This window comes from Triticum aestivum, chromosome 7A, assembly GCF_018294505.1.
Source record: "Triticum aestivum cultivar Chinese Spring chromosome 7A, IWGSC CS RefSeq v2.1, whole genome shotgun sequence".
In the NCBI taxonomy this organism is placed as follows: Eukaryota; Viridiplantae; Streptophyta; class Magnoliopsida; order Poales; family Poaceae; genus Triticum; species Triticum aestivum.
The window spans coordinates 540,731,737-540,743,268 of record NC_057812.1 but is presented as its reverse complement, the minus strand read 5'-3'; the positions used below and the strand labels follow the sequence as shown (position 1 = coordinate 540,743,268).

General features: G+C 42.7%; 1 protein-coding gene across 1 annotated transcript; it reads left to right on the top strand.

Moving 5' to 3' along the window:
- The first annotated feature begins 2,970 nt into the window (after positions 1–2,970).
- On the top strand, positions 2,971–11,332 carry LOC123152475 (ent-kaurene oxidase 2-like). The gene is made up of 8 exons (XM_044572006.1): positions 2,971–3,181; positions 7,128–7,288; positions 9,638–9,799; positions 9,900–10,040; positions 10,137–10,391; positions 10,471–10,629; positions 10,740–10,934; positions 11,014–11,332. The coding sequence occupies exons 1-8, from the start codon at positions 3,031–3,033 to the stop codon at positions 11,329–11,331; spliced, it is 1,542 nt and encodes a 513-aa protein (XP_044427941.1). The 5' UTR covers positions 2,971–3,030; the 3' UTR covers position 11,332.
- The last annotated feature ends 200 nt before the right edge of the window (positions 11,333–11,532 follow it).

Below are 11,532 nucleotides of genomic sequence, written 5' to 3'. Positions count from 1 at the left end.
GGCAAAAGTGCAAAAGATATCAGCTTCACGAACTTAGTGAAAAATACTAACATGCCAGGAACAACATCAGGAAGCAATGTTTAGAGCAAGCTAACAACATGCTACAGGAGCAGATCATAGCAAACAAAGGCATGGCATAAATCTACTCAAAGCATAGAACAAAAGTCCCTTACTGATCATGAGCCAAAAAGGCACAGAAGATATTATGGCATCCATGTAAACATAGCAAGAATTGTTAACAGATTCAGACTTAACAGAAAACAGAGCATGGCATAAAAAGAATTATGAAGGCATCTTTACAAGCTCAATTCACTCAACACAAGGCATTGCATAACAAGATAAGCATAGCATCAGCAAGATGGCATGTTTATGAAGCTAACCAAGGCAAAAGCAAGTTCATAGCATGCATGGATCAACTACAACATCCATGGCAAAATTGATTAACATGTAAACAATCTGCCAGGAACATTTTATAGCAAAAGTAGGGCAAGATTGAGACATTCTAGGGCACTCCATAATTGCAAACAGGGGCACGGATGGGTAGAGCATAACCATATGCCCAAATCATCCTTACTGAAGCAACTCAAATAAAGCATGGATCTCACTGTAGCAACATGGTTACATGTCATCAAAATAATAGCAGACAAAGACTTAGCCAAAATCCCGAGATCTTAAAATCAGTAATAACACGAAGGCTACTTTGCATGCTTGTGCTAGTCACCAAAAAGATCACGAAAATACATGGCATACATCCCTGTAAAGATGGCATGGCATAGACCAAAATACACCTAGAGCTCATGCCCATATGCAGCACACAATAATTGTAGCAAAAATGACAAATTCTCATACTCTGCTAAGAATCAGCACCTAACAATTTATAGCACTCTTGCATCAGTGATTTGGGCATCAAGATGGACTCAAACAAGCACACCACAATGGAACAAAATGAATAGCACATCATGATAAACATTTTGATATATTGCACGCACAAAATGGAGCTACGGTCATGGAGTTATGATGCGATGAACAAAGCCTGAAAATATAAGGGGAAAAAGGACTTAGTGGAATTTTACCCTCGCGAGAACTCAACGCGGGACGAGGTGGTGCGGGATGAGAGGATCCGGGCGCGCGGGGAGGCCGTTTGGTTTGGATACCGGTGGATCTCGTCCCACATGGACGGATCTGGCCGGAGAGAGATCCGGCGGACTCCAGGTGGATTCCGGTGACGAGAACTCCGGTGAGGGGCGAGGAGGGACCGCGGACGACGGCGTACTGTGCGTGCGGCGGTGGACGCCGGCGGGTGGCGGCACGCGTGGCGATGCGGAGGCGGACGACGGGAGGCGGCGAGGCCGGCAAGCTGCGGCGCGCGGCGGAGTGAGGCGCGAGCGGCGCGCCGTGATGGCGGACGGGCGAGGCGGCGGCGACACTGGAGGAGAGGCGCGGTCGGGCCGCGTCCGGCTTGGCCCAGATCGGCCCGGGGCGGGCCGCGGCGCGATGAGGAGAGAGAGGCGTGGCCGGGAGGCGACGTGGCGGCGCGCTAGTGGCTCCGGGTGGCGGCGGTGCTGAGGTGGCATGACGAGATTGGTCGGAGTGGGGTGGCCGGGCGCAACAGACGTGTCCGGCGGCGGGGTTTTTGTCCGGCGGCGCGAAGAGAAAGTTTGCTAGGGTTTCATCTGCACGAATTTTCGGAGGAGAGCACCTATTTATAGGTAGAAGCAGATGGGAGTGTCCAAATGAGGTGTAGTTTTCGGCCACGTGATCGTGATCCGACGACGGAGGACATGGAGATGGTTTGGAAGGGTTATTGGGCCATTTTGGAGGGGTGTTGAGCTGCAACACACACGAGGCCTTTATGATTCCCCGGTTAACCGTTGGAGTATCAAACGGACTCCAAATGGCACGAAACTTGACAGACGGTCTATCGGTGGTGTACCAAGGCCACTTGGCAAATTTCGGTCCATTCCGAGAACGTTTAACACCCGCACACGAAAAGAGACAAAAGGGGGCGCCGAAGGACGTAGAAGTGTCGGATTGCAAAACGGACAATGGGGAAAATGCTTGGAAGCATGAGACGAATACGTATGCAAATGTGATGCACATGATGACATGATATGAAATGCATGACATGAACAAAAGGCAAAACGAAGACAAAAACCCAACCACGAAGGGAATATCGTATCGCATCTCCGGAAAAGGCAAGAGTCAGAGTTATAAATATGGAAAGTTGTATCTGGGGCGTTACACACGGGCCCACCCCTGAAATTCATTGGGGGGAGAGGGGGAGGGGGGTGATTAGTGTTTAGGAATTTACATAAGGCTAAGTAAAAACTGTTTGTAAGTGTAGTCGTCGCTAGGTGGTCTACGGATCTAGATGTAAATTTTACTTCTAGTGTTTTTTATGCTATTTTGACAGTTGATGAGTAGACCATAAATTTCTCGTAAGAAAAAGTAAAAAACTGTTTTTAGGTGTAGCATTAGTGGTAAAATAATCTAAATAAATGATGAACCAAACACCCCATGGAGCTTGTCTCCACATAGGCATATTTTGAGGGCATCAACCGAACACTACTTCATGCTAGGAATATTCTCAAGCATCCCCTCTTGGTGATGCTGCTTAATACGCGGCAGATCGGAGACTCGGGCCTTCCGGGTAGACATGTCACATCTGAGCTGAGAAAAAGAAGAAATCGTGACCTGAGTGAATTATTTGCTGAAGTCTACTCTATACTGTTATCATGCATGCATGCATCATGCCTGTATTTAGTAGTATTTCCTTGATCGCTTGGCCGCGTCCCTGGAATCGACGAATGGGCAAGGGAATCTCGTTTCCATTTCTGGGGTGAGATGCCACTCGCCCCCGACTCCTGTCGCATTGCTGCCCCCTCGCCGCCACCGTCAGCGTCAACGTCCCGTAACGCCTATAAGACGGAAGCGCGCCACCGCAACCACCACCGCGGTTCCTACACCCACCCTTGCTCCGCACCAGGCAGCACGGCCGGAGTCCGGTCGTCACCCCACCCGACCTGACCGATGGAGGCGTTGCTTGCAGAGCTCCCCGCTGGGGGTGTGGGCGCGCTGGCTGCCACCGCCGTGGCTGTCGGCCTGCTGGCCGTGGCCGTCGCGCTCGCCGCTAAGGTTGACGTTGGGATGGGGCGCAAGAACCGCACCAACGCCCCCCCAGGTGACGATCACTCTCACCGACTCTCACGATGTGCGGCCGACGCCGTGGTGTTGTTGCTTCTTTTCTCTTCTAGCTAGCTCAATGCTATTGGGACTGGGAGGTTTTCTCGATAAATGCTCTTGGTTGCTACTGCTTGTTTGGTGTGATATACTCCTGCATTTCTAAATATAAGTCCTTTTAGAGATTTCAATATAAACTATATGAATGTATATAAAAGTTTTTGAAAGTGTAAATTTATTCATTTTTACTCTGTATGTAGTCTATGTTAAAATCTCTAAAAAGACTTATAGTTAAAAACGGAGGAAATAAGTTCCTTTTTGCACGAGTTTAAACCAAAAACTCTCGAAATATACGTAATCAAATTCAGTAAACAAAGATACATCTGTCTACTACACTATAAAGATCATTATGACAATTAGTTTATTGGCAACTTAAGATGTACTCTTCGAGGGTGAATGGACAATCACCAACTACGTTCTTTTTATAAGACATATATATAAGAGTTTTAGAGTGAAAAAAGTAATACTATGTGGTTTTCATCCATTTTCTGATAGACACGTTCTATCAAATATTATATTAAGTTAAATTTGTAGAGAACAAACGTTCTCCATGTATTCTTCTAGTGCAGGCCGGCCTGGGTTTGGTTCGCGGTCGCACACAAATGCAATGCATGATATCAACATGACGCGAGGTTCGTGCAGCACAGCATCACCCTGTAGTCTACCTATATAATTACATCACTATGAAATCCGAGTATCACTCATCGGCACATCATCACCCTGTAGTCTACCCATATAATTACATCATTGTGAAACCCGAGGGTCGTGTGATATGTCAAGCATAAGAGCTTTATTTGATTAATGGAAGAAAAATCGAATGGAAACCTATATAATAAATTTCAATAGAAACCATGCAACTCATCTGATCTGGGCACCAGTGAAGATTCAACACACCAATGTGAGACCCGACAAACCACTATGCTATCATCCATTGAATTAGTCAAGCAAAGTTATCTTTATTACCCATCACTCTTGATTTGATGACTTTGTATCCATCGCGGAAACCAACGATACTCCAATCACCAGGGCATAACAAGCCCCTTCGCCAGCCAAAATAGTTAGCCCAACACCGAGAACAAGGCAACTCTGGCTCTGGCGACGAGTCTCATGAGATTTTACATTTTATATTTATTTCCATTTTTAATACAAAACTGCACATTATTCAACATATTTCCTTGGTAACACCGCTTGTAAGGCTAATATGGCTCCTCGCTCATAGACCCATGTGGGAGCACACCAATTTATATAGTGGCAATCTTGGCTCAAACATGACCACTTTGGCTGCAGTGTTGGCTTTTAACCTATGGATGCACCACTGCCTCAAACCTGACCAGTTTCCTTGCAAAATTCCGCACTTGTATGTGTTTGCATGTTGAGATATTAATATTCCATTAAATGGAGGCCACATGTAAGCTTAGACAATGCTGAGTTTATTGTTGTTGCTTGGAGGCGGTTGTGCAAAGTGTAGGGAGGCAACCTCTAACCCTTAGAGGCAGCATGAGAGGTACGCAAATCATACATTATGGATGCTCTAAGATAGCCAATTAGATGCCATGTTGGTACGTTATGCCAGGAAACAATTCAAAATCATATCTAACCCATTTTGAACCCGAAGTAAACGAGTTTGTTTTTCCAAAATTCTAGAATTATATTGCAAACAAAATGATAACTTCTTCATATTTTTCTTGAACTCCTAATTTTTACTTAACTGAATCAAAGTGCATTATAAACTATAATTTTTTATGGAATCTATATTCTATGTTATTTACTATTTTGGAATTTGATTGAAAATTGAGGATTATATTTGATTGGATTATGTGGTTTTAAATATATTTAAATTAAGCTAGAATCAAAATGTGAAACATAAAATTAAATATCATAAATTACTATATACACTAAATCTATAACTTTTGGAACAAGTATCATTTAACTTTTGGGATGATATATTTGTTAAAATTCTTCTATAACATATGTTCCGAATAAGAGCACTAATTAAGCATTTCAATATATGTCCTCCATAGGAGCCTACATTAACTACTTGTTTAGATCAAATTGTGGCTCCTCTGAACTTCATACCATGAATAATAGTTTAACTAGAACCAGAAAAACACGCGTTAGGAACATCAATAGCGTTAGCATTAGCTTCCTTGCCTTTGCATACCTTTCCTCACCCCTTTAATAAAAGATATATGTTTTGCAAGGGATGGCCAATAACAAGATGAACCCAAATGCCCAATCTTTCCAATAGTATTCCTTACTCATGAATTGATACGCTTGTTCATGGCATCGTTTATGTCCATGGTACCATCATACATACCTTCTACTGTTAACCCTATGAGATAGGGCTTTGATAGGCCAGTCAATCCCCTCTTTCTTTTAGGTTGTTTAGGACTTCCTCAACCAACTTTATCCCCGAGAAAGCCTTTCCGAGATTTAAAGAAGGTTGATCTCTTTGAATATTGATAGTTCATAATCAGCAAAATAAGCAGTGGTAAGCAACTAATAATCTCGATGCAGGACTGTTGTTCCAATAGGCCCCTCCTGGAAAACCTTCTTTCGCAAAAAAGGGTTGAAAGGGCTTGTTCCCACTAGGAAGACCAAAGATCTTGCGCGGAAGGTCCGCCAGAAAAACTCAAATGAGAAATAACTGCCATTATCTCTTCATGATTAATCCAAATTTGAAGTACCTTTTGACCAAAGAAAAGCCAGCTTCTTGACACAATTGCCTCTTTACCTTTATATAGGTAGATTCTAGGGATTATTACCTAGTAAGTCTATTTTGTACAAGAGCCTCTCCTATCCGATAGAAAGGGTCCCATGAACCCGAGCCAATGCGCAAGGCTGGACTCGAACAAAGGGGCCTCATCATCAAGAATTTGATCTTTCTCTGAATCATCTACCAATGGTTTGTTGTCAATTGCAATTTGTGTTGGCCAACTCTGGTGCCTATAAGTAAGAAGCATCTGTATTGGCAAGCTAATAGTTTGAGCAAAACCTTACAGTTGTTTTGCCACAAAAGTTTGTCAGTATTATTTTTTACTAAAAAATGTTGTAGGGGAGACCCCTGTAAAAAGCTTGTTTTTTGAATAATAAGAATTCAAATTCACATCCATGAGGATTTCAATCCTGGTGGCTGGGTTGTTCATCTACGCCGCTAGCCACATGAGAGCCAGGCTCGCTTTTTTTGCATCATTTATTGCAATACTACATTTTACAAAACCTTGGGAATTTTGTCCATGTGTGTCAAACCTTATAAATATTTTATCTTCACCACATTTGCATTGATTGCCCCACACTGATGTAAGGATAGATATCTATATTGTTCAGAACTAATTAACAGCAAACAATTCTAGACAATCTCCTTTGACTTAAGTCTGCATGAAACAATTTCTATATGAACATATGATGCTTGATACAGGCTGAACTACTTGTGACATGGGTAATTGTGGTATTCCGTAATAGCCTAATTTTGATGTTATGAGATTATTTGAGTCTAACGGCTCCATCTCTCCATTATCCCTCAATTGCAGTTATGGATGCCAGAAAATTGCAAAGAGCCGTTCGTATATGCTATATGTATGGTATATAGCCTTGTCCGAATAAAATTTGTTAGAAACTAAGAAAGAGAAATAAAATGATTTCCATGTTAATTTATTTGGATGGCCTAAAATTTTATCATCTATGCGGGAGATATATCGTACTGACATATTTCAAATACTCCCTCCATTTCTGTATACAAGGCCACATTTCAAATACTCACAATATGGAAATACTGACACATGGAGTATATTGACACATGGAGTATCAAGTATGCAGTTTAAATAACAATAAATTCTACTTCGAGGCCAACATTTATTTGTGTCTGGTTTTATTTAATTGATATGCAGTGGTTCCTGGTTTGCCGATTATTGGAAATCTACATCAACTAAAAGAAAAGAAGCCCCATAAGACTTTTGCAAAATGGTCTGATATTTATGGGCCAATATATACAATAAGGACAGGGGCATCTTCGATAGTTGTGCTCAACTCAACAGAGGTAGCCAAGGAGGTAGGATGGAAACTGTGATCTTCCATCTTTGTTAAATTCCTTTGAGCATTTGTATGTTACTATGTCGAACTACCTACTATCTTTATTTGGGTAATTGCGACAATTTGACGCTTTGGTCAGCTGACCATGATTTGGTAATATTGTGTGTAGTCTGCATTTATCATATTTGTTTGTATGTTCTTGTTGCAATTATGCTTGTACTATTTCTTTTGAATGGCAATATAATAAAAATAAACTTTCCTGGAGTCTTTTTTGAACTCAAACTCTAACCATAGATCAATAAGATGTTATTGTGCTTTATATTTCCATCATACCGGTGATAAATCAAGGATTTTAATGAGTTGTGAATTGATCTCTCTACATTCAGACTACCCAGATAAAAACTAAGCTAGTAACTCACAATATGCATATAGTTGTCGTATGGTCACCAGGCGGTTTGTTTTTGGTTCCCAAGCTACGCCGAGCTCTTATTTTTAAAAAAATAAAAATAAAATGCACCTCTATGTTTTAGAAACTTAAAAATAAAACATGTGTAGATCTGAGAATACATTAGAGATGAGTAAAATTGCATAGAAAAAGTTTTCTTGTTTCGAGATAAGCAGAAGAAAAATGATGAGCTATCTATAGTTGCGAGAATAGGGACGTGAACTAGGAGCACTCGGTGACGACACTCACTGGAATCTCACCCGCTCCTCTGTTGTCTAGGGATTGGTGGAAAATTAGATGAAATGAATTGTTGTTGTTTAATAGATCCGTTCAGGGTCGATTGGCACAGTGCATACCTGTTTGCCGACAATAAATTAGGCCCAAGCCTGGCAGTATTGTTTCTCAAGCAACATGCATGACTAGATCAGCTACACGTAGCGGTAAATATCATGTGCTCCCAACAACTGCATGCTCCCATGCTCCAATTTTTAAAGCAGTAATTATAAGTGTTTCAAAACATTCTGAAAAAACTTGTGAATGTTCACAAGACATAAGTCTACATCCTCTGAAAATTTCAGATCCAAACGCGAAATATACATTGAGAAACAAAAAAAGAAAAACTGAACATAAATAGTGTCACAAGAAGACAAAAGCTAAAATGGCACTATTCACATGAAGATTTCTCTTTTTAGTTTCTCATTGTTTATTTCGATTTTGGATTTGAAAATTTTAGATTATCTAAACACATGTCTTGTGAACAACCACCAATTTTTTTTCGGAATTTGTTGAAACATTTAAAATTATCATTTTAGACATGGAGCATGGGAGCATGAAAGTGTTAAGAGCACTGGATATGTTCTCCCTCAAGAGAAAAAGCTCCATACGCAGCCATTGAATGCTGACATGAGAAGCGACTTTTTGACGCGTCATTGACTGATGCGTGTAACTGTGGATGGAGTAAATGGCTAGTGGGTGAAAATGTGTTGTGTGGGAAAAAGTATATAGTGGGTAGAAAGAGAAAAATTACCATGCATTATGAGAATCAAATTGTAGTGTAACTTGTGTTTATTAAATGCTGGTGCATAACCCCTTACTGGATTAGTGGACGGATGAGCACAAATACGAATTAAGATTAACCATAAAGAGCATTGCTCTTGGAATTACATAGTACTGATAATCATGAGCTTAACACGATCCTGGGGACGACCAGGTGATTGGAAATAAAAAAAATACATAGTAGTACCGGTAATCCTGAGGCAAAACTCGGTTGAGTTACTTTGGAATAAAAATTACATAGTACTAAAACTCTTTCCGGCACCGTCGGCGGCAACATCATCAGCTTCAGACTTTCAGGCGCCTTTGAGCAGAAGAACAGTACAACAAGCAGGAGCGTCTCTGCATTGAACATAGCACCGGATGGTTGGGCTCTAGTACAGAACCCTCTGAGAATAAAGCCATAATTACATACGAGACACGGCAGATATACGAGGCAATAACTGAGGGCGATACAGAGAGGCTAATATAGTGGCTGTTGATCCCGAGGCAAGTGGGTGGGTATGATTTCAGTGGGCGTCATCGCCGAGTACTTCTATGCAATTTCGCGGGAATAGTGTTTTTATGTCAATATTTGTCTTTTATGCCCAGACCATGTCTGAAATTAATTTTTCCATGAAAGTAGTCATATACTGCATTATACATGTACGTGTTACGTTTCTTCGACTTTTATGATACTTATAAAACATACACTTTCTGAAATTTTCAAATGAAAAGCTTACTGGAGCTCCCCCAAAACTCCTCTCGGTCATGGATGCTTTGTTCTTGACTATTACTATTGGATAAGATGCAAAACTAAGCAATGTTAGCAGCATGGTAAAAATGTATCACATTTGACATGGGAAGCATATTATGTCCCTGTATTTGCAGGCAATGATTGAAAAATTCTTCTGCATATCTACTCGAAAGCTATCTAAAGCGTTGTCTGTGCTCACTCGTGGTAAAACCATGGTTGCTACCAGTGACTACGGGGAGTTCCACAAAACGGTGAAGCGTCATGTTATGGCGGCCGTGTTGGGTTCTTCTGCTCAGGTAAAAGTCTTAACACTTCCGCAACGATACAGTTTAGTTACCAGGCCTCCTCTAGGATTTCAGTTAGGTCTAACGGTGACATACTTTGGATATAATTTAGAGAAAATTCCGGAACACAAGGGACATGATGATGGATAACATGCTGAGCAGTTTTCATACGTTGGTGAGTGGTGACCCACATGCTCCTCTGAACTTCAGAGAGGTCTTCAAGGTCGAGCTATTCCGCTTGTCCTTGATACAGGTTGGTCGACGACATGGTTTTCTAGTGTGGTTTTACCCAGTGCAACATTTCCTGAATTTGTACCTTCATAACTGAGAATGCACACTGCAATTACAGAGTTTGGGTGAGGATGTGGGTTCGGTTTACGTGAAGGAGTTTGGAAGGGAGATATCCAAGGATGAAATCTACCAGATCACCGTGGTCGACCTGATGATGTGTGCAATCGATGTCGATTGGAGGGATTTCTTCCCATACCTCAGCTGGATTCCGAACAAGAGCTTCGAAACAAGAGTTCTTACCACAGAATCTAGGCGAACGGCGGTGATGCAGGCGCTGATCCATCAACAGAAGAAACGAATTGCGCGCGGCGAGGTGACACGAATGCGTACTGACAGTATTGTCCTTGTGTGATTCGTCTATGTGTTCGGCTAAAAATTGCTGTGGTACGCAGGCAAAGGTGTCCTATCTGGACAGCTTGCTGGCAGAGAACACGCTGACAGACGAACAGTTGACGATGCTGGTGTGGGAGGAGGTCATAGAGGCTGCAGATACCACGTTGGTCACTACCGAGTGGGCTATGTATGAGCTTGCCAAGAACCCAGATAAACAGGTGGGCACTACCTGCTGCAACTTAATTGCCACTCTCTCGGTTTTGTATCCTACTCATTCTGAATGCCGCCGCGAGATGCATTGTTAACCAGATTTTTCTTGGCACGTTAGGATCGTCTCTTCCGGGAGATCCAAGATGTCTGCGGCGACGAGATGGTCACCGAGGACCATCTGCCGCGGCTGCCGTACCTGAACGCGGTGTTCCACGAGACGCTGCGGCGCCATTCTCCTGTTGCACTGATACCTCCGAGGTTCGTCCATGAGGCCACCAAACTGGCCGGCTACGACATCCCAGCCGGCACTGAGGTAATTCATCCAAGAAATGGCATCGATCTAGATTGCCTGCTGACCATGGATTTCTGAAAGAATTTCTCTACTGTGCTAGATCATCATCAACCTGCACGGATGTAACATGAACAAGAACGATTGGGAGGAGCCCGAGGAGTGGAGGCCGGAGAGGTTCCTGGACGGGAGGTTCGAGGCGGCGGACATGTACAAGACCATGGCGTTCGGCGTCGGGAGGAGGGTCTGCGCCGGAAGCCAGCAGGCGACGACCATCTCGTGCGCCGCCATAGCGCGGTTCGTGCAGGAGTTCTCCTGGAGGCTCAGGGAGGGCGACGAGGAGAAGGTGGACACCGTGCAGCTCACCAGCTACAAGCTCCATCCGCTCCACGTGCATCTCTCGCCGAGAGGGAGGAAGTGAAGGGCAGTTTTGCTGTTCTTTAAAGAGGTAATTGGTAGTTTTGCTCTTCAGAACTTTGCCAAACAAGATCGATCGTAGTATGTATATGACGAATAAAGATTTGCTTGCTTGAAGAGTATAACGAATAAAGATTTGCTTGCCTGAATAATTTATTCAGGTGTTCAGTTGGCCTAGGATTAGTTGATTTTTATTTTGTTGTCA

What these genes read in the sequence shown, in the direction of transcription:
- LOC123152475 (XM_044572006.1), top strand. Translation starts at nt 3,031, where the DNA reads ATGGAGGCGTTGCTTGCAGAGCTCCCCGCTGGGGGTGTGGGCGCGCTG. An exon ending in TCCGCTTGTCCTTGATACAG is followed by an intron (nt 10,041 to 10,136) that starts GTTGGTCGACGA and finishes CTGCAATTACAG; the next exon opens with AGTTTGGGTGAGGATGTGGG. An exon ending in AACGAATTGCGCGCGGCGAG is followed by an intron (nt 10,392 to 10,470) that starts GTGACACGAATG and finishes TGTGGTACGCAG; the next exon opens with GCAAAGGTGTCCTATCTGGA.